This window comes from Sesamum indicum, linkage group LG11 (assembly GCF_026168435.1).
Source record: "Sesamum indicum cultivar Baizhima isolate 11 linkage group LG11, ASM2616843v1, whole genome shotgun sequence".
Taxonomy (NCBI): domain Eukaryota; kingdom Viridiplantae; phylum Streptophyta; class Magnoliopsida; order Lamiales; family Pedaliaceae; genus Sesamum; species Sesamum indicum.
The window spans coordinates 11,314,463-11,337,833 of NC_142667.1; the positions used below are offsets into that span (position 1 = coordinate 11,314,463).

Here is a 23,371-nt window from a genome sequence, read left to right on the forward strand (position 1 = left end):
AATTGTAAATAATCCCGATATGCAATCTGCATAACTAAACTCTTCATCTTATAAATAAGGAACTTGGGGAAAATGGAATGCTATTTTTCTGAGTGAAATATTAATTAAAAAAAAAAAGGAATGCAATATATATCGTTTTGCTCAAACTTGTGTCCATCCCTTGACTTTGTAAATTGCTACTTCTTCTGTCTCATCATGCATCATGCTTCAATTGTCTTGAATCAGGAGCTCTGTCGCCACAATTCCTTCATTTATTATACACTATTATTTATTACACGCTGTTTTTGTGTACATATAATAAATAATTATTTATATTTTTAAATATACTATAAATAAAAATAAAATATATAAATTGATATATCATATTTTAAACAAATAAATAAAAATAAACTAATTTAGTAATATTATCAACATAAAAAAAAATTTGGTATCGGTGTTTCACAAATTATCATTTGTGAGTGAAAATTTCATATTAGTATAGATATATAGATCAAAAAAAGAATTTAAATAGGGGTAATTAAAAATACATAAGGATATTTTTTATAGTTCAAAAAATTAGTGATGCGATATAATAACTGTTATTTGTGAATAAAAATAGATTTTTATTATTCTGACATCTCAATAAGTCATATCACAAAGTAAACATAGTTTAAATTATTTATAGGAACACTTAAAAATTATCCATCGACACAACCCTCATATCAGTGCATCAATAAAATTAAATTCAAAATTATCTATTTAAAAATATAGAAAATTAAACTCATAACTTTATTGAAAGTATTTAAAAGCTCCTTCTACTGTTCTTCTTTTGGGGTGGGGGGGGGGGGGGGCGCTCCATGCAACAAAGTGTTTGGTTTTTTCGTTTTTTCTTTTTTTTTTCCGAGTACAATGGGAATGGGGGTTGTGAACACCTAGATTTGAACACAAGTTCTTCTCTTTTTTTGAGAAGAGTGACGACAACTTAATTAATTAGTTGATAGCATTTTAAATTTAATTTTATGTTCTTCTTCTTCTTAGGAAAAAATTATTTCACATTTAATTAATCAATTACCGGTAAATATTAATATTAAATATATTTATTTGTTAATATCAACAAATTTAATGAATTTTGACTAATTAAGGGACTTATTTGTTAGATGTCGAGGTTGTAGGCCGCAATGGGGCGGTGGGAGCGAGGCCACAAGCAGGAGTTGAGGGTGGGAATGATGGTAGGATTGGGAAGAAGGAATAATTTAAAAAAAATAATTTAATAATTAATATATTTTTTAATAAATAAATTATTTATTTTACTAATTCTAATATAATTTATATAAACTACATAAATTATTTTGAATTATTATCTATTAGTTATAATATCGAACAACTTTGTGAGTATAATATTCAATATTTGAAGTATTTTGAGATGTTTGTGATATCTTTTGGTCTATCGCTCTCAAGCTAAAGTGACAAAAAATAAAAATAAAAATATTGTGTAAATAGGTTAGAAGTGCTTGTAGGTTATTTACATGTATAAATAGGCAGAAAGTATTTATTGGCGCCATTTTTTCCCTCCAAGAAGCTGAATAAACGCTTGAACGACTTTTTTTTTTTTTGGATCCTCACCATTGACTAACGGTTTCGTAAAAACTTAAATAAACAGTTAGGGTTTTGATACCAAAATTATTGAGCCCGTTGATCAGGACTAAAAATGATAATGGCCCTTTCTAATAAAATCAAAAGTGAGATTTGGCTTATGTAAATTAACAAGAAATTGAGCACATATAATTAATAGATTGCGTGTGATTAAAGTACCACGAACTCAATATTTATCGGCAATAACTTTTGGAATCAGATCTGAATTTAGATCCAGACTCCCATAATTCCACCTATATCCAATCCATTGACAACTCATGTTTTTAGAAATTCAACGACATTTTGAATGATTTGTCATAATTATAAATAACTTTTAATTATTTTAAAAAATTATAAATATTTTTTGGAATTAATAATTGTTTAACAAATACATCTTATGATGAGCTATCATAAGAGGTATTTGTCAGATGATCATTAATTTTTAAAAAATATTTGTAATTTTTCAAACAATGAAGAGAATTTTATAACTATGACAAATTTGAGGGAAGACCATTGTAATTTACTATATTTTTCTTTTCGGATAATTACACTCTCCTTCTCTGAAATTTGGTATAATGACACATAAACTCCTATAATTTGAGAAATTGCATCTAGTACCGCTGAAGTTTGCTTCCGCCTAACGAATAAGTTTCTCGGTTGATTAAAACTCATCAAATTTGCTGATATTAATAATAAAAAAAATGAATGAAAATTGATGTTTACCCTCGACTAACGTATTACTAGCTTATTACATGTCAAATAATTTTTTTTCGACTAAACTTCCCTTATATCGGTGAAGATATACTTCTTCTCATATATTAAAGCGTGAAAATATACAAGACTAATTTGATCATAAAAATATTTATTTGACATGTAATACATCAGTAATAAGTCAATTGAATGTAAAATATAGATTTTTTTAATTTATTTTATTAATATCAATAAATTTGATAAGATTTAATTAACGGGATACTTATTTGTTAAATTGAAGCAAACTTTAAGAGTATCAGATATAATTTTTTGAATTATAAAATGGTGACATGTAATTATATCAAATTTAAAAAGAGAAAGAGCCTAATTTCCCTTTTCTATTTGAATGAAGTGACCAAATACGTCATTTATAATGAAGTGCTTCATTACCAAACTCATACAAATAAGTGGAGCTTAAACTAAAGTTAGAGCAAATTCAACTTTTTAATTATAAAAATATCAATTATTTTGGCACACTCTACGTATGTGTACAGTATAAAGTATAAAATAGAAATATCCTAATTCAAACGTATTTCTATCGTATCATGTCTTTTTATACACAAAAAAAAAAGACGGTGTATTTTATTAAATTAAGCAATATATTAATTTGCTTAATATAATAAAGAACAACAAAAATAAATTACGATAAAATTCATATAAATAAATAAATATGTGACTTCAATTTTGACCACTGAACTAAAAAATTCTTGGAAATGAACTGTCAAAATATATATAAATTCAAAGAATTTCAAGTACGAGAAGTTTACACTATTCATAAAATTATGTTTTAATTCAAAAAGTTTATATGGGAAATATAGAATATTTGGTGTATGTCAAAAAGTTGCCGTAATCTCATTTTAAATAATTATTTTATAAACATTACGAATTTAATTGTGATACTGAAATAATCATCGTGATACTAAATTTAAGATAATACAGAAACTCAAATCTTACTGTCATTTGAATTAATAACATTAATTTATGCATTTAAATTAAAATATTGACTTAATACATAAATAATTTAGATCATGATAAATACATTCAAATAAAATAAAAAAATATTAAATTATAATAGTAAATTAATATAAATAGAAAAGAATCGTTATTTATCGTATATACACAGAAATGACGTGCTATAACGATTAGTATAATATAAATATTAAGTGTAAACTTAGGAGTGAAGACCAATATAATTCGGTGATTAAGGTTAAGACTGTGTCTCATAATTAAATTTAAAATTATATTAAATCTCATTAAATATGTGAATAAAATTTATCTTAATTTATATAAATTATTAAGTTGAAATATTTTTGTCAGGACCAGTTATTATGAATTACTGTCTTAGCAAAACAAAAATCAGGAGCGTAGTAGTGGGGCGGGGTGGGGGGGGGGGGGGGGCAGTGGAGCACTGGGCTAGGCACGTAGGCAGAACGAGCGGTAACGAACACTGAGTGAGGGTGGCATTTTTCGTAATAAATAGAAATCCGGAGCCTTGTTAATAGCATGTTCCCTTTTAAAATCCGACAACCTACAGCCCATTCCCTTCCATCCACTGACAGTCTCACCCGACTGTCTCCTTCATTCTCCACTCCTCCGATTCCTATTCCTATTCTTATACATAACATTTTCTTTTTTCTTTCTTGTTGATTTTTGATACTTTCAAGCTCTGCAACAATGGGGTTGCCCTATGTCGTCTGCCTCTGCGCCGCCGTCTTTCTTCTCCACTCATCTCTCTTCCCGGTATCTGCCAAGAAAACTTACATTGTCCAAATGAACCACCAACAGAAGCCGCCATCCTACGCCACACACGGCCAATGGTACTCCGACCACTTGCAGACGCTCACTTCCGCCGCCCCCGAGTCCATCCTATACACCTATGGTTCGGCCTACAATGGCTTTGCTGCCGCTTTGTCCGATGAGGAGGTTGAGTCCCTCCGCCAATCTGACTCCGTGCTCGATGTATACGAGGACCCAGTCTACACCCTTCACACCACCCGCACTCCTGAGTTTCTGGGCCTTGATACCGAGCTTGCCCCGTCGGTCGGGCACAGCCTGCAAGAACTGAATCAGGCCTCTCAGGAGGTGATAATTGGGGTTTTGGACACCGGGGTCTGGCCTGAATCTAAGTCTTTCAGCGATAAGGACATGGCTGATGTGCCTGCCCGGTGGCAAGGCGAGTGTGAGGCTGCCGATGATTTCGATCCCAAAATTCATTGCAACAAGAAGTTAATAGGTGCCCGATTCTTCTCCAGGGGATACAACATGGCATCCGGGTCGAATGAGTCCGAATCCCCACGCGATAGCGATGGACACGGCACGCATACGGCGAGCACTGCCGCGGGGGCTCAAGTGGAGAACGCCAGCCTCTTAGGCTACGCCAGTGGGAATGCCCGAGGAATGGCAACCCATGCCCGATTGGCAACTTACAGAGTTTGCTGGAAATCCGGCTGTCTTGGGTCCGATATACTAGCGGCAATGGATCGTGCAATTCAAGATGGTGTCGATGTCTTGTCCCTATCTCTGGGTGGTGGATCTGCCCCTTATGCTCGTGATCCCATCGCTGTCGGAGCTTATGCGGCGATGGAGAAAGGAATTGTGGTTTCATGTTCAGCAGGAAATAGCGGACCTGCTAAATCTTCACTCGCAAATGTCGCTCCATGGATAATGACTGTTGGTGCTGGCACAATCGACAGAGACTTCCCTGCCTTCGCTACTCTCGGCAATGGCCAGAAATATGCTGGGGTCTCGTTGTACAGTGGAGCAGGCATGGGGAGCAGGTCAGTGGAATTGGTATACAATCAAGGCGGCAACAGTTCTAGCAATTTATGCTTAGCCGGTTCGCTTGATCCCGCCATTGTGCGTGGAAAAGTTGTATTGTGTGACAGAGGGATCAGCGCGAGGGTGGAGAAGGGTGCGGTGGTGAGGGACGCTGGTGGGGTAGGGATGATTTTGGCGAACACGGCCGCCAGCGGCGAGGAATTGGTAGCGGACAGCCACCTGTTGCCTGCGGTGGCCGTAGGGAGAAAAGTAGGTGACATGATAAGGCAGTACGTGAAGACGACCCAGAACCCGACGGCAGTATTGAGCTTCGGAGGGACGGTGGTGAACGTGAAGCCGTCGCCGGTGGTGGCGGCGTTCAGCTCGAGAGGGCCGAACACGGTGACGCCACAGATCTTGAAGCCGGACGTGATCGGGCCAGGTGTGAATATCTTGGCAGCATGGTCGCAGGATGTGGGGCCCACTGGCCTCGAGAAGGACACCCGCAAGACTCAGTTCAATATCATGTCAGGTAACCCTCCAATTCTAAATAACGGCTATATTTCAATTATTCCATTTCCTGATGCTCAACTCATCTTTATTACATAGATATATAATCATTTGTTGTGAGTCAATAAGTCAAATTTAGTCCAAATTTTAGGAAACACGAACGCAATTAACGCTTACGCTTCTCGTTCTGCGGGTATTAATTAATTGCCTATAGAGAAGTGAAAACTACTAACATGTGTTAAAAAAAAAATATTACAAGTTTTGATCTCACCCGAACTAAATTGGTTCAAATTCTGTCAAATTCAATTAAATTTAATCAATGTACATATTTCAATTGAAAATAGCCTTTTCTTTATCTTTTGAAGATAAAGGTGGAAGGACTTCTCTAAGGTAGTGACGAATTGTTCTGTTTCATTACATTTATGATCAAAATAAGGATGCTAACAGCAGCATGCCTCCTTTTGATCTACTTTATGGATTTGGGCATGCTTGAAAAGATTGTGGTGGGGTGCCCTTTTTTCTTTCTATCCTGTTATATTTTTTGTTCTCGTCCTATCTTGAGTAAAAGACTAGTACCGATTGCGGTACCGGCAAGATTGGATTTGAATTATGTAATTGATATATAATTAAAAAAAATCAATCAAAACATAGCACGAATAATTATATCTGCCCTATAATAGGGTCTTAATTTGAATATGCTATAATGATGAATAAACCATTGAACCTACCCTTTGAATTTTTGCCTTTGTTGCTTTATGGTGCATGATGATGTGTTCCACATAGAATAATGAATACTAGCGCAGAAACAGGATTCCCAGTTCTTTCTCCCAAGATTTCGATTTGAATTGTTTAATGAACTAAATTGGATAGTATCCTTTGCAAATGTTAGTGGGTAGGACAGGACCTACAGGAAAGTATCTTAATCATAGAGCAGAATGAGCTGTAAAAGAACACTCCCAACAGTAACAAAATGTTGGATTTTGAAAAGGACATTTCTTGTTGGTCGTTTTCTGACAAAAAGGTCCTGAATAGACCATGCTTTGCCTAATCTTTGAAAATGCACCTTCTTGTTTCTCTATTCACTACTCCATGTTTGATGATATTTCCAGGTACATCAATGTCCTGCCCACATATTAGTGGTTTAGCAGCTTTGTTGAAGGCAGCACATCCGGAGTGGAGCCCGAGCGCAATCAAGTCAGCATTGATGACAACGGCCTACACGCTCGATAACACCAACTCGCCTCTTAAGGACGCTGCTGACTACTCGATTTCGACCCCGTGGGCTCATGGAGCAGGCCATGTTGATCCCCAGAAAGCACTCTCTCCTGGACTTGTATATGATGCCAAGCCTGAAGATTACATCGCTTTCCTTTGCTCTTTGGACTACACCATGGAGATGATACAGGCTATCGTGAAGCACCCAAACGTCACTTGTGCTGCAAAATTCCGTGATCCTGGCCAGCTCAACTATCCGTCGTTCTCTGTGGTGTTTGGGAAGTCTAGGGTTGTGCGGTACACCCGAAGGCTGACCAACGTGGGTGCTGCAGGATCCGTTTACCGAGTTTCTGTGGAAGCACCCCCTAATGTGGTGGTGAGCGTGAAACCCTCAAACCTTGTTTTCAGAAATGTTGGGGATAGGCAACGGTATACAGTTACTTTTGTCTCACAAAAGGGCGTAGATCCATTGCATAATGGATTTGGCTCCATCACTTGGAAGAATGAGCAACATCAAGTGAGAAGCCCCGTCGCGTTCTCGTGGAGTAGGCAGTAACCAACCAATGCACTGTTAGGCTTCAACTTTCTGAACTTCAGTCATTACAGGTAGTGACCAAATGACTATTTGCAATGTTTGACAGTGTTTTATACAAGTGTGGTGAGAAAAGTAGAGGACTATATGTCCTCAAAGAATGGTGTCTGTGTGTTAGTGATGTTAATGTAGTGGAACTAGGCATGTGGCATGCCAGAACTGGCCTGCTGTTTTATTTAATGGGAGTTTAACTACATTTCTGCCCAAACAGAAATAAGTCCCTTCTTTCTGGAAATCAACCTAAAATTTCAACTGATTACAGCCGGAACCTTGACCAGCGCTTAGTTGAGGTCGGCCTACTACATCAATCTGAAAAAAGGGAGCAGTGGCTGGAGAAAGGCCACTGTGAGCCATGAATGATCAGTGTTAGTCTTATGGCAATTGGAAAAATCTGGTTCGTTCCGCCGCGGAGCTTTGTTATCAGACTATCTAAATTGTTATATCAACTTATTTTCAGCATCCTATCTCAGCAAAGTGGTAGGATTTTCGAAGTTCGAGCGGGCAAAGCTTTACATGCATATACTTGATTATGGCAAGTGAAGATTCACCCGAAAAAATAACTCAAAAGTTATACTAATAACAAAAGAGGCAAGAGTTGCAGCAGCTTTTGGTACAACATGAGCACATATTTCCCTCAAGGCACTTAACATTACACACACACCTTGTGCTGGGGCAAGTTAAGCAGGAAGGACACTTGGGTATGCAGCAAGTCCAGCTGCACGTAGGCTTGTTAGAGCATCGGCTGCTGCAGCAGAAGCAATGGTTGCATTTAGGCGTCGGGCAGCCCTTGCATGGGTTGCTGCAACTGCATGTAGTGCAGTCATGGGACCGTGTCCTCTCAAGATGAGACTGGCAACAGCAACAGCAAATTGAGGAAACGTTGAAACAGGATGCTCCGCTGCACCAAAAGACAATGCATGTTATGCAATGGAAGTATATATTTGACCACAAACGGTTTTAACTTAATTGGGATGACACCATAAGTCTAAGGAAACTCTGTAGTATGTCTCAAGACTAGAACCTCCTGAAATTTGAGCATGTTACAAGCATCGATCATTGAAAATTTCACTAACACCTTCCTGATCATGTTTTGTATTACAAATTCTTCTTTGGCCATTAGTTCTTCAAGAAGAATCCATAACATAAACTCGTTTCCCCATAAGAGCAGAATTTATCCCTCAACTCACTGCTTCTCTCATCTTAGTTCCTAGAAACTCAGTGAAAATGAGTAAAAAAAAGAGTTCATCGAGTACCAGAGCCATTTCCAGAGGCAACATGATCTGCGAATCTTCTTGGTTCTGCTTTTAAGGACAAGAAAATAGAGGTAAGAAAAATGACGGCACCCACAGCGTAACAGATAGAACAATCAGCGATGTTTCTTACACAGGTATAAGAGGATCTGCATTGCACGTCACGAACTCTGCAAGCCTGCAATGATGTTGAAATATTCATTTAGACACAAACTAAGTAAGAAAGATAGATACATGATTTGCATGAATCTATATCGAAGTCATTGTATATGTTCTTTCTAATTATATTCGATAGATACTGAGGTATCCAAATTTATTACATCCTGAAAAGTAAACATACTCTTTACAGGGTCTTGAAGCTGGTTGAAGGCCTGCAATAGATTTCAATTCTTCCTGCTTACAGCAATGCTCGATGGAGTTATCACAACTTTATTTCAACTCAAAATACATGTTTAACCGCATGAATATAACAGGGCAAGAAACAGTCACAAGAATATGAATCCTTGGTAATCAGCCAGATAGGGATAAGCCCTTGTTGGAAGTTTGAAATCATCAATCTTCACAAGAAAATTGCTTGATGGAAGTGGTACCAACATATAAATTCAAGTTGCTCAACACAATACCGAATTTCAAACAAAAATTGGCCAAATCATGTCCAAAAAACAACGGCCTTTATCCAGATGTTTAAGTGTAGACTTTAAAATTTTCAAGTACACCTGAACTAAAAGATAAAGTATTTAAACAAGAACAGTATTGAGACATATACAATTTGCACATAAAGTTGCCAGCATTATTGAACTTAATCGAGACTCTTAACCTCACCTCAAGAAAACCAATTTCCCTCTCCAGCACCTGAACCTTGGCCATTTCACGGCGCTTCCTGTACAAATCAGCATACTCCGGCGGCGACTTAGGCCGCGGCAGTGGCAATGATGGCGGTGAACCATTGCCCTTTAAACCAGTCATCTCTCCAAGATTTTCTACCTCCTAAATTTCAAAGTGTGAACATGCTGTATCCACACAACCAAACTGGCACTAGAATAGTGCCATAATTCAAGAACTTATTCAGTCTACCAGTATAACATAATAAGCAACATATACCCCGGATATATATATATATATATATATATATATAGAGAGAGAGAGAGAGAGAGAGAGAGAGAGAGAGAGAGAGAGAGAGAGAGAGAGAGAGAGATGGGTTAGGTATGGGATTGAAGAAACGAAAATGTTAGAAACGGAGGAAATAATTACTGAGGCTTCTGAGTCTTGGGAAACTACAGAGGGACCTGACCCTTCTGTCACACAACTACTATCACCAGAACCATTCCCAGAAAAATCAAATATACCAGCGTTACTGTTTCACCTATACACCCACAACAACCACATTACGCGCAGAACAAATAAATAAAGCCTGCATGGTTTTAATGAAGAAACTGCAAAGATTCAAACTTTCAGAAAAGATAATCACAGTCCACGATTTCTCCACCGCCACAAATAGTAAAAAGTGGGCTACAATGGCAGTACACCCCCCCGACAAGGGACTTCTTTTACAACAACGACTACGATGCTAATACAACGAAGGTTGTAAAATGGCAGCAAAGTAAAAGAAAAAGAACAGAGTGGGCACTCCACTCTCACGCAGTGGAGCTTGTTTGTGCGTGTAAATAGTGCGGATTTCAATGGTGTTGCAGGTGGTGGCAGGGGGGGTAGGAGCGGCGAAGAGCTCGACGCCGCAGCAGAGCACACGTGACTGATGTGTGGGATGTAGAGATGAAAATGAAAACAGTGAGTTGTTCAATTCAAGGGTACTATCATCCTCGTTTATCACAGTATTGGGCAAAAATTTTTGGGTAGATTTTGCTTTCGGCGTATACGCTGTGAAGGCATCGAGACAGGTTCTTGTTTTGGGGAGAACAATGAATGCAGAATGCCTCTTGTTGTTAGCAAATGTTTTGTCTCAATTTTGATTAAATATTCCCAACTGACACAATCTTGAAACTAGAGTTAATTTTATTTTAGATTATTTTACAGTATAATTCTGTATAATTTGTCATTGACAACTAATGATGTAATGTTTTTTCATTTTAAAAGTAGACAATTCTGAGTATGTTTAGTATTTTATTTGATATATATATACATATTATATAATGATATATATATATACTATTTATATAAAATTAATATTAGTATTTTTATATTAAGTAACAAATATAAATATAGTATTAATTTACTTAAAAAAATTGAATTTATGTATTTTGTAGTTTAGTGATTTCACATTTTTCCAAAAACTAACCTAAGAAATAATGTTAGTTGCAGTCCCATAGCTTAGGTCATGCTTATTTTTAATCTCAATGATTACAAAAACCTTATTTTAAGGACAATATCTTATATTTTTTCACTTTTAGTACTGTTGTTAAATAATTGAGTAAATGGCCACGTGAGACTCACGTGAGCCGTGGTCATTAAATGAGTGTTTTGAAGGGAAAAGAGGAATGTGCCTCTCACATGAAATTTTACTGTTCCATAATTTAGCTCTTATTCACTTTTGGTTCCAACAATTATAAGATTTTCATTTTAAGATCAACAACTTATGATATTTCTCACTTTTCGTCTTGTTGTTAAACATTTGATAAGTTAATAAATATCTTGTTGTTAAATATTTTAACTAAGTGGCATTGATAGTAAATATCTTTAATATCAATGGTTTCATAAGTTAATTATTTTTTAGTAGTAATTATTGATTACATTTCACATATATTATATGTTAAATAATATATAATACAAATAATTTTAAAAAAAAACAATTAAATCATTTCAATTAATGGTTATTTAATTTATGGACCAAATTAATTTTTCTACTGATGCTTTCTTTTTTTATATAGTTGTTGAAGTATAAAAAGCTTAAACAACACTAGTATGTTAAATAATTTAAACAATGCTACGGGTTAAATAATATTTGGAAAAATAGAAAATAAATATTTATATCACATTAAAATATAAAGAAATAATTGATTATATATTAATTGTATCATATTGAATATAAAATAATAGATATTCTTAAAATATATTTAACTAAAAGTAATATGTAAATTGTATTTTTAATTTTTTTCCATACTTATTCCTAAATTACTGAATCATATTTTATTCTTTTCTAAAGGTCATATTTATTTTCTGTTTATTAGATTTATTTATATATAAATAAAGTTTAGTTAAAAGAAAAGGAAAGAAAAGAAAAAAAGGAAAGAGAAAAGAAAGAAGAAAAGAAAGAGAGATAAGAAGGCTGACGGACATAAAAGAAGAGAGAGAAAAGAATAATAAATAATTAAAAATATTTAAAATTAAATTTGCACACCTAGTGCAGGTGTGCAAATTACAAAACCAAACATAGGCTATGATTTTATTCTAATATTGGACAACAAATTAGAGTAAGATCGGATGAAATAATATAGCAATATCAAGGAAAATATGTTAATATTATCCTGTTTTTTGGACAAAAATTCAAATATTACTATGTTAAAAAATTTATAAATTTCATCATGTCACGATTCATAGATTAATTTGATCCAACCCGATTCCAAATTTCTAAATTAACACTAATGAAAAAAATCAGGAAATGAGAATGTCTTTATAATGGGTTGAAATGGATCGAATTCAAATGTATGGTCATATATAGGTTGAGTTGGAAATTTGAATGGGTTCAATATAATAAGATATTCTTTTTTGGAATAGAATTTTGAACTATTTCCAAATCTCGTCTACTAATTTTTAGCAAGTAGTGTCGTTACGATATCAAATATAATAATAAATTGCTATCCTTTCTGTAATTGTTTCTCTCAATATTGCACCAATTCTTTTTTTAATCTATTGAAATCTCAATCCGATTCCTTCAATTTGATTTTACAGAACGATCACTCTTGAAAAGCAATAAGTTACTAGTTACCAGAATTACAATGAAAATATATTAATCTAGAAATATAATATTTATATAGTTTTAAAAAGATAAAAAATATATTCAAAAACGATACACAGATATCAAAGTCAATTATGAGAATCGATTTAGAATTTCGAGCCATAGACTTCGACTGGGAGATAGCTTGATAGAAAGTCTGTACGGTTGAAGGTTCACGTCGTTTTCACCTATTAATTAATACCGTAGACTGTTGCTAGACGGACATCTATGGTGATGGGTACTCTTGAATTGATGAGTCAACCAAATAGTGATTAATTGAATATAATTTGATTAACTTAGAGCAAATTCGTTGTCGAATTAAATAGTATATAAGCAAGCCCAACACTAGTTGAAGGTGAACCAATCAAACCCATATACAAAATACGAACAATATTGAAAAATTAATTTTTAAATTAATTCCAGAAGAGAGAGGGGATTAGTTTAAAGGAATTTAACATAATCACTTAAATAATTGAATTATTATTGTGATCCTATTTAATTGAAAACGAAAAGGGTTAATTAATTGAATTAATAAATATTCAAATTTTAGATTAATTAATATTAGAACCATAAATTGATGCGGATTTAAAATTAATTGATTGGATTAATTAATTACTCATCTAAAGTTAAAATGTATTTAATTCAAATTATTATAAAGCTCAAGGAACCACCAGGTCCTATCACATAATGAAGTATTTGACTAGAGCTTGTCTAAGACATGATGAATGTTTAGCCAGCCAAGATTCATTCTATAGAGAGAATGGTTGGCAATTAACAAGCCTTTGGCAAGATGTGTGTCGTCATTTCTCTCCCCCATTCTCTTATTTCTCTTTTCCTTTTCAAGAATATTTTTCTTTTTGCATTCTTCTTAAAAATTTGAAATAGATTCAAGGATTTACTAAAGAACACTCTCTACTTCAAAAGTGTTTTTCTAGTTCCACTCTTTTGAATTTCTAATAAGACTTAAAGCAACACAAGCTGGTGCTCTGTATGAAAGTGCTATAAAAAATATTTGTTTTACTCTTGTGTGGATAAAACATCCGAGTATATTTGGAGGGTGAGCTTTCTGAAGCCATTCGCCAAAGAAGCATTTCACTACTTGACGTACATTAATTAATTTATTGTGCAAATACACGAATATCTGGTGGGTGTAGAGACCACAAAAAATAATTTCTACAACACTTGTGAAAGTGGCAGTAGGGTCGATTCCACAGAGACCGGCTTTAAGTTGATTTCTTTGAGAAAAATAAAATAAAAGAGGGGAGATTTGATGATAAAAAGAAATAATTAAAACTTTTGATTGAAACTACCTGACGAAGATACGAAAGAGAGATTTTTCGGTAAAAGTTAGGATCATGCTTGATTCTTGTGAGTTGATCATTGATGCAGGAATAACACATGTATAAATGAATAAATCAGTTATAGCGTTGGTACGACCTAACACCTTAACATTTCCTTACCTTTTCGTCAGCTAGGTACGACCGTTGACTAGATCTCTAATTAATAGACAACCCTGAGAACGTCCACAAGATTTAATCTATTAACAACATTAAGAATTAGAAAGGCCTGATTCTAATCAACAAACTCCTACGAGGATAATTCGTTTAAACTAGATCATACATTTTCCATAACACAACTAATTACTACGACATAATTAATCATGCCACTTTGCTACTAAGCATTGAACTAAATAAACAATTACACAGATTTATAAAGTCCAATTAGCTAAGCAAACCTTCTTGATAATGAATAACCGACCGAATCATTCATAAATGAGACGTTTGTAATAAAAACACAGAGAATAGCATGAATATTTGTTTAACAAGTGTAAAAGGAGCAGATTAAATCTCACAACATATTACGAATCAAGCAATCACCATACCTTAACCAGAAAATAAGAAATTTAGCCGGACATGTTAATGGAAGAACACATGAAAAGCAAAGTAGGAAAATATCATAAAAACTAGAGAAGTAGAAGAGTTCAAAAGTTGTTTTCTAAAGTGAATTACATCACCTATATATAATAGCTAGATACCTAATTCTACTAGGATTTGTAGTAGATTTCTAATTGAACTAAAAGACTTATAGAAATAGAATTATAATCCTAGTTAAACTCCTACTTCATCAAATGTAGTCCAAGCAGCTCCAAACTCTTGCCAAAAATTGAGTTTGAGTCTTGTCTGAATTTCTATTTTGGTGCTTTTCTTTATTTTCTATTTCATTTGTCCTAATGCTGCAAAATAATATTTAATTAGGAGCATTTGATCACAAAATAGGCCAAAATATTACATGAAATAAGCACAAAATGTGATCCTATCAAATATCCCTCACTTAACCCTTTGCTCGTCCTCGATGCAAAGAAATAGAGATAAAATAGTTGAAGAAGTTCATTCCAAACTTTATGGATCGCAGATGAAAGTACCCAAGCAAGAATCTAGTTCAGTGTTCAAAGAATGGAACACTATATGATAAAAGACAACTGAACAAGCTACAAATAAGTTTTCACAAGATGATTTTAATCAAAAACTAAACATGGGAAACAAGTGGACTATGCTCTCATATCTCCCAATCTCTCAAGTGTTTTTGGTTGAGTATTTCACTCAAATGTTTGCTATGAAAAAAGCTTCACCATAGGCTTGATTATGCACCAAAATCTCCACCTCTTATAAATATGCACACACTTGAATTAAGAGGTCTTATATTTTGGTTGTAATGGGGCTTTGGTTTAGGGGTAGGAAGAATAAGGAAAAATAAGGTGAAAATGCAAGAAACTAAATTAGAGCACCGAGTGATAGATGTAAGAATCCAACCTTCTCAAAATTGATTTATCTCATACTCTTTCATGTCCCACTTTCTTTGACTTGCGCTATGCCTTTCATTCAAAGAGAGAGAATAATTTTTTTTTTCGAAGGCTCTTTTTTTTTTTTGTCTATTAAGGCATAGAACAAGATTGTCACGTGACATGTTAGCTCATAAACCTCCTTTACAATAATTGAGATATCCCCACATTTAATGTCAAAACACATACTTAGAATACATCTTTGTTTCTTTGATGCTCTACTAGTCACTGGAAGGGCCAAACAAGGGTAATAAAAAGACGGTAGAGTTTGTTTATACTTTGGATTTCATAACAAGGAATTAAGGCTTATAAGGCTCAAATGGGCTTACTAAGGGGAATTGTATGTGGGTCGTCTTTTTAAGCTAAAGGGGTTTTTTATCCTAGTGCCTTTATCATTTTCAAGTGTATGAATAAAGATGTGACCTTGATATGGTTCAAAGCAAGTTCTAGGAAGACAAAATCATGAAGCATTCACTATGTTTGTTTTCATTTTCAACTTATTTTCGAGACAAGTCAAAACATACCCAATGTTTGCCATCATTCAAAAACACCTTATGTAGGTGTTTTTAACTGTTTTAGAATAAAAACATACATATATATATACACACATATATATATAAATATATATAAAAAAGGCATGATTTGACAATGAATAGTAATTTTTGTCTCTCAAAATACAACATTAAACATATAATACTTATTTTAAATTATCTCCAAAAACATGATTTGACAATAAATAGTAATTTTTGTCTCCCAAAATACAACATTAAATATATAATACTTATTTTAAATTATCTCCAAAAATAAATCCAAACATACATACTATCTCTACACACACTTGTTTATCTTTGTTTTTCTCTCTCTATTTCCACAAAACACAACAAAACACTCAAAAAATGAATCCAAACATTATGATTATCTTTCAAGACAAGAAAAATTGTATATTTTCATGAGTGTATAGGCTCAAAATTCCTCTCTAGGTAAGTTATGTCCATCAATTTTTCACATTCAATTTTCAAATCAAATCACCATTTGCAAAGATAAGTTCTTAACCGTAATTTGTCAAGAGTCATTAGATGCACACCCTTATCACACATTACCAAATTATTACTTGATTAGCCTAAGTCTTTGATCATAAAGTTAACATGAGGGCAAGAAAAAACAAATATTGGGTTCAACAAATATGGAAGGGGTAGCAAGCATCAATCAAAATAATTAATCCACGAAGACTCATTTTTCTATCAAAACACCCTCCCTCCACTTAATTCCACATTGTCTTCAATGTGTAAGCATGCATATCTAGGATGATAAAATAAGAGAAAGGAGAAAGAGAACGTCCTTTAGTGATTCGGGGGTAAGTGGTGGAACTGCAAGAGCTCGAGAATTGTGAGACCTTGAATGAGAGGGAGAGTCCCTTGTGGATGCTCATAACTTTTTACCTCACCAAAACAGATTTGGAAGATTCATTAAGCGTGGCACGCATCGCAAAACTTGAATAAAAACACTAAAATTAAAATCAAACGAAAGAGAAAGGAGAAGGACAGAGATCTCATTGGTTGCCTCCCATGCAGCGCCTTTCTTTAACGTCTTTAGCCAGACTGAGAGAGGTGCGTTCAGGTGAAGGCGGGCTCAACAAGTTGAATTTTCTCAATTGTTGGTGCTTGAAAGTCCTCGTAGAAAGGCTTGAGCCGGTGTCCATTCACCTTGAACACCTTATGAGTCATGGGACTCTTGATTTCGACTGCACCATGAGGGAAAACATTAGTAACAATAAAAGGTCCAATCCATCGAGAACGCAACTTACCCGGGAATAACTTGAGCTTAGAATGAAAGAGGAGATTTTTGCCTAACAACGAATTCTAACTCCTCAAGCTCTTATATTTGCAACTTCCTTTGCCCTCCCGCTTCATCCATTGCCAAATTGAATTGCTTGATTGCCCAATATGCCCTATGCTCAAGTTCAACAGGGAGGTGACAAGATTTACCATAAACCAAACGATATGGGGACATACCTATGGGGGTTTTGTACGCCGTAGGATAAGCCCAAAGTGCGTCATTCAAACGTGTACTCCAATATTTTCGGTTAGGATTCACCTTTTTCTCGAGTATGGATTTGATCTCCCGGTTAGAGATTTCCACTTGGCCATTCGTTTGAGGGTGGTAGGCAGTCGAGATTCGATGAGTGATGTTGTACTTATTGAACAATGTCTCGACCACTTTGTTGCAAAAATGTGTCCCTCGGTCGCTTATAATCGCTCTTGGCATACCAAACCTAAAGAAAATGTTAGCCTTGACAAATTCCACAACGGTTTTAGGATCATCGGCTCGAGTGGCCTTTGCCTCTACCCATTTAGACACATAATCTACTCCTAAGATGATGTAAGTTTTCCCAAAAGAAGATGGGAAGGGGCCCATAAAATTGATTCCCCACACATCAAAAACTTCACACACAAGTATCCGGGAAAGGGGCATTTGATCACGATGGCCAAGGTTCCTTACTTTTTGGCAATTTTCACAAGATTTACAAAATAGATATGCATATTTGAACATACTTGGCCAAAACAAACCGCATTCTAGGACCTTTCGTGCTGTCCTTTTTGGTCGAAAATGACCTCCACATGTATACGAATGACAAAACTCAAGAATGGAGGGGATTTCAGTTTCAGGAATGCACATTTGAATGATTTGATCTGAACAAAATTTCCATAGATAAGGCTCATCCCACACATAGTATTTAGCAATGCTTTTGATTTTGTCTTTTCTTGCTCTAGTCAAATCTCGTGGCAAAATGCCGGTGACTAAGAAATTGACTATATCAACGTACCATGGGGTGATTTTTTGAATGCTATGGAGATGTTCATCCGGGAATTCATCATTTAGAGGTGGTGGGTTTTCGTCGGTGACCAATCTATTGGCTAAGATGGTCAGCTACAAGGTTTTTCGCTCCTTTCTTGTCTTTAATCATCAGGTCAAAATCTTGCAGCAGCAATATCCATCTTATAAGTCGTGGTTTTGCCTCTTTCTTAGACAACAGGTATCTCGAGGCTGCATGATCAGAATACACAATAATTTTAGTCTCAAGCAAATAATGGCGAAATTTTTCTAAAGCAAAAACAATAGCTAAAAGTTCTTTTTCCGTTGTTGTGTAATTGTTTTGAGCGTTGTCCAACATCCGTGAGGCATAGTATATCACATGGGGATCTTTTCCAATCTTTTGGCCTAGGACTGCTCCAATGGCGTGATTGCTGGCGTCACACATTATCTCAAAAGGGTAGTTCCAGTCAGGGGGCCGAATCACCGGTGCTGATGTTAGGGAGTCCTTTAATTTGTCAAATGCCTTCGCGCAAACCTCATCAAATTCAAAATTTATGTCTTTTTGCAGCAGCACACACAATGGTTGGGCGATTTTTGAGAAGTCCTTTATAAATCGTCGATAAAACCCTGCATGTCCAAGAAAAGAACGAATCTCCCGCACGTTGGCGGAGTAAGGCAAGGATTTTATGACGTCTATTTTAGACCTATCTACTTCTATCCCCCTAGAAGACACGATATGCCCTAGAATTAAACCTTGGTCTACCATAAAATGACATTTTCATAATTTAGAACGAGATTTTTTTCTATGCACCTTTCAAGTACTTTAGTCAATTTTTCCAAACAATCTTCAAATGAGTTTCCATAGACAGTAAAATCATCCATAAAAACTTCAATAAATTGTTCAACAAAGTCAGAAAAAAATACTAACCATACATCTTTGGAAGGTAGCGGGTGCGTTCTATAGACTAAAGGGCACTATTCTATAGGCGAAAGTTCCAAATGGACATGTGAATGTTGTTTTCTCTTGATCTTTCGGCGCCACTGGAATTTGATGGAAACCTGAATATCCATCAAGACAATAATAATGAGATTGACTGGCTAACCTCTCTAACATTTGATCTATAAATGGAAGTGGGAAATGATCTTTCCTAGTAGCGGCATTAAGCTTTCTATAGTCAATACAAACTCGCCATCCATTTTGAACACGTGTGGGTACTAAATTTCCAACTGAGTTTTCGACTACATTGATGCCCGTTTTCTTAGGCACCACTTGAGTCGAACTTACCCATTCGCTATCAGAAATTGGAAAGATCATACCTGCATCGAGGAGTTTCAAAATCTCCTTCTTTACCACTTCCATCATCAAAGGATTCAGTCGACGTTGGGCATCCCTTGAAGGTTTAGTGCCTTCCTTTAGGAGTATTCTGTGCATGCAGGTCGAAAGACTTAAACCTTTAATGTCAGTGATAGTCCATCCAATGGCTTCTCGGAACTCGCGAAGCACTCGAATCAGCTTCTCCTCCTCAAGATTAGTGAGCTTGCTTGAAATGATCACTGGTAATGTTTTGTTCTTCCCCAAGAATGCGTACTTAAGGTATTTTGGCAACTCCTTCAATTCCAATGCGGGTGTCTGCAATATGGAGGGAATAATTTTAGTATGAGACTACAGTAATTCGATGGAAGCAGCATTGGGAGGTAAAATTCGAAGAGCTTCGAGTTCAAAAATGGTGTCACCGATGTTCGGATCTATGATCATCGGTTCTCCAAAACTTTTTGCTTTCTCTAGCATAAGGCTTTCTTCCAATGCGTATTTCACATGGTCCTCGCTACTCATTGTTATGGAATCCTGCACGAGAAGGTCAAAGATATCTACAAGGAGGGCGGCAGGTAAATTAGTTGGATACCTCATGGATTCGCAAATGTTGAATCTTATGATTTCACCGTCGAATTCCATGGTGAGGCTTCCACTGTGCACATTGATTTTTGTTCTAGCTGTCTTGAGGAACGATCTTCCTAGCAGGATTGATGTGGAATTCGGGAAGTTGTCCTCCCTCATATCCAACACGTAGAAATCAGCGGGAAACACCAATTCGTTTACTTGTACGAGACCATCTTCTAAGACTCCTTCCGAGTAGACTACAGAGCGATCCGCAAGTTGGATGACTATGCCTGTTTCCTTTAAAGGACCAACATTTAAGGACTCAAAAATGGTGAGGGGCATAACATTTATAGATGCTCCAAGGTCACACATAGCACTTTTTATTCCAATCACACCAATTTTACAAGGTATAGAGAATGTACCTGGGTCCTTACATTTTGGGGGTAGTTTTTGTTGGAGAATTGCAGATTAATTCTCTCCCATACTTACCTGTTCATTTTCCTTGAGTTTTCATTTGCTAGTGCACAATTCTTTGAGGAATTTCGCGTAGCGGGGTATTTGCTTGATGGAATCGAGCAGCGGGATGTTTACCTCCACTTTGCGGAACGTTTCAATGATCTCTTTTTCTTCCTCTTCTTTCTTTGCCTTGGTGAATCTTTCAGGGAAGGGCGGTCTAGTCACCAAAGGCTTTGGATGATCCTCTTCGGGTTCGGCCTGTTCTTGTTGGACCTCCACTTCTATTTCCCACTTTCTTTTCGCAGCGTGCTCACGTTCAATGCCATCTTTGTTCACATTTTCCTGCAATTCTTTTCCACTACGAAGCACAATAGCACTACTATTTTGTCTAGGGTTAATGATAAATTGAGAAGGCAGCTTATCTTGAGACTCTAGCTTGCTAACAGACGACGTCAGTTGACTGATTTGAGATTCTAGGTTTTGAATACTCGTCTGGGTCTGTTGTTGGAATTGTTGAATGCTCGTCTGTGTCTGTTGCTGGAATTGTTGAATGCTCGTCTGTGTCTGTTGCTGGAACTGCTGTGTGTTGGTCACTAGTGCTTTTACCATGTCTTCGAGAGATGGGTTGGGCGTGGGATTAGGCTGCGGAGGTGGTCTATATTGGGGTTTTTGAAAATTTTGGTGTTGGTTACTGTAACTCAGATTCGATGATCCCTCCATCCGGGGTTGTATGTGTTGGAGAAATGATCTTCTCTGTTGTTGTCCGACGAATCCTCCTACGACGTCGGCATGCTCGGTGGTTGACTCTTAAAGAGTGGGGCACATGTTGGTGGCATGCCCCATTAAAGTGCAAATACCACACACTTTGACTTGTTGATGTTTGTCTGCAACAACTTTTTGAACAATGAATATGAGTTGATTTAAACTATCTTCAAGATTACTTACCTCATTACTTCTCTTTGGTGGATCATTGTATCTAACCCCGAACTGTTGCGTGTTGGACGCCATGATCGAAATCAGGTTATGCGCTTCGGTAGGGGTTTTATTGAACAGTGCTCGTCCAATTGCCGCGTCTATCAATTTTCTATCCATGCTTGATAGACATTCGTAGAAGTACTGGATCAACAAGTGGTCCGGCATCTGATGATAGGGGCAACTTTCTACTAGTTGATTGAACTTCCCCAATATTTGAGAAGACTCTCTTCCGCGAATTGACGAATCCCGCTGATCTCCTTCCGGATTGTTGTAGCTCTTGAGGCAGGAAAATATTTCTCGAGAAACTGCCTCTTGAGGTCATTCCATCTTGTAATGGATCCTGAAGGTAGAAAGTACAACCAATCCTTCGCTTGGTCGGCAAGAGAGAATGGGAATGCTCTCAGTTTGACTTGTTCTTCGCTTATGCCTTGTGGTTGCATTCCGGAGCATACCACATGAAATTTCTTCAGATGCTTGTGTGGATTTTCACCTGTGAGACCACGGAAAGTGGGAAGTAAATAAATTAATCCAAATTTCAGTTCAAAATTTACCTCCAAGTTAGGGCACTCAATGCTCAATGGCTGCTGGTTCAGATCAAGCGATGTCATGTCTTTGATCAATCTTTCAGGAATCAAAGCCATTATTTCTTCTCCGGATTCACTCGAGGATTCCTCAAATTCCAAAGTTATTTTCCATCTTCGTAGGGGTCAGATGTTCCTTTCAATTGTTGCTTAGTTTCCCAACGAAGTCTTCGTGCGATCTTTTCAATTTTGGGATCGTATTCCAATTTACCTGTACGAGAAGACCTTGGAATTAATGGTGATAAAAAAATCAAGTAACAAAAATTAAAGAAATCTAATTAAAAACGCCAGTCCCCGGCAACGACGCCAAAATTTGGTGGGTGTCGAGACCACAAAAAATAATTCCTACAACACTTGTGAAAGTGGGAGTAGGGTCGATTCCATAGAGACCGGCTTTAAGTTGATTTCTTTGAGAAAAAATAAAATAAAAGAGGGGAGATTTGATGGAAAAAAAAATAATTAAAACTAAATAAACTGACTGAAACTACCTGATGAAGATACGAGAGAGAGATTTTCCAGTTAAAGTTAGGATCATGCTTGATTCTTGTGTGTTGATCATTGATACAGGAATAACACATGTATAAATGAATAAATCAGTTATAGTGTTGGTACGACCTAACACCTTACCTTTCCTTACCTTTTCGTCAGCCAAGGTACGATCGTTGACTAGATCTCTAATTAATAGACAACCCTGGGAATGTTAACAAGATTTAATCTATTAACAACATTAAAAATTAGTAAGGCCTAATTCTAATCAACAAACTCCTACGAGAATAATTCGTTTAAACTAAATCATACATTCCCCATAGCACAACTAATTACTAGGACATAATTAATCATGCCAGTTTGCTACTAAGCATTGAACTAAATAAACAATTACACAGATTTATAAAGTCCAATTAGCTAAGCAAACCTTCTTGATAATGAATAACCGACCGCATCATTCATAAATGAGACGTTTGTAATAAAAACACAGAGAATAGCATGAATATTTGTTTAACAAGTGTAAAAGGAGCAGATTAGATCTCACAACATATTACGAATTAAGCAATCACCATACCTTAACCAGAAAATAAGGAATTTAGCCGGACATATTAATGGAAGAACACATGAAAAGCAAAGTAGGAAAATATCATAAAAACTAGAGAAATAGAAGAGTTTAAAAGTTGTCTTCTAAAGTGAATTACATCACC

The 23,371-nt window shown here is 35.9% G+C and overlaps 3 protein-coding genes across 4 annotated transcripts; 1 reads left to right on the forward strand and 2 right to left on the reverse strand.

Moving 5' to 3' along the window:
* The first annotated feature begins 3,893 nt into the window (after nucleotides 1-3,893).
* Nucleotides 3,894-7,652, forward strand: LOC105173686 (subtilisin-like protease SBT1.8). Its single transcript, XM_011095536.3, has 2 exons — nucleotides 3,894-5,650; nucleotides 6,738-7,652. The coding sequence occupies exons 1-2, from the start codon at nucleotides 4,036-4,038 to the stop codon at nucleotides 7,397-7,399; spliced, it is 2,277 nt and encodes a 758-aa protein (XP_011093838.2). The 5' UTR covers nucleotides 3,894-4,035; the 3' UTR covers nucleotides 7,400-7,652.
* Nucleotides 7,653-7,978: 326 nt separating this feature from the next.
* LOC105173685 (guanine nucleotide-binding protein subunit gamma 3) lies at nucleotides 7,979-10,641 on the reverse strand. 2 transcript variants are annotated; one of them, XM_011095532.3, is made up of 5 exons: nucleotides 9,508-10,641; nucleotides 9,026-9,078; nucleotides 8,819-8,863; nucleotides 8,689-8,736; nucleotides 7,979-8,333 (listed from the first exon to the last, which is right to left on the reverse strand). In XM_011095532.3, exons 1-5 carry the CDS (start codon nucleotides 9,649-9,651, stop codon nucleotides 8,009-8,011), a joined length of 615 nt encoding a protein of 204 aa, XP_011093834.2. In that variant the 5' UTR covers nucleotides 9,652-10,641; the 3' UTR covers nucleotides 7,979-8,008. The 2 variants fall into 2 exon arrangements, with proteins under 2 accessions (XP_011093834.2, XP_011093835.2); XM_011095533.3 differs by having other exon boundaries at nucleotides 8,689-8,733; nucleotides 9,508-10,639.
* Nucleotides 10,642-21,785: 11,144 nt separating this feature from the next.
* LOC148785099 (uncharacterized) lies at nucleotides 21,786-22,238 on the reverse strand. Its single transcript, XM_088875223.1, has one exon. It carries the CDS (start codon nucleotides 22,236-22,238, stop codon nucleotides 21,786-21,788), a length of 453 nt encoding a protein of 150 aa, XP_088731349.1.
* Between the last annotated feature and the right edge of the window lie 1,133 nt (nucleotides 22,239-23,371).

Coding starts and splice junctions, on each gene's coding strand:
- LOC105173685 (XM_011095532.3), bottom strand. CDS start 9,651: ATGACTGGTTTAAAGGGCAATGGTTCACCGCCATCATTGCCACTGCCG. Junction 8,864..9,025: donor GCTTCAAGACCCTGTAAAGA/GTATGTTTACTT, acceptor ACATCATTGCAG/GCTTGCAGAGTTCGTGACGT. Junction 8,737..8,818: donor GCAGATCCTCTTATACCTGT/GTAAGAAACATC, acceptor TGTCCTTAAAAG/CAGAACCAAGAAGATTCGCA.
- LOC105173686 (XM_011095536.3), top strand. CDS start 4,036: ATGGGGTTGCCCTATGTCGTCTGCCTCTGCGCCGCCGTCTTTCTTCTC. Junction 5,651..6,737: donor TCAGTTCAATATCATGTCAG/GTAACCCTCCAA, acceptor TGATATTTCCAG/GTACATCAATGTCCTGCCCA.
- LOC148785099 (XM_088875223.1), bottom strand. CDS start 22,238: ATGGCTTTGATTCCTGAAAGATTGATCAAAGACATGACATCGCTTGAT.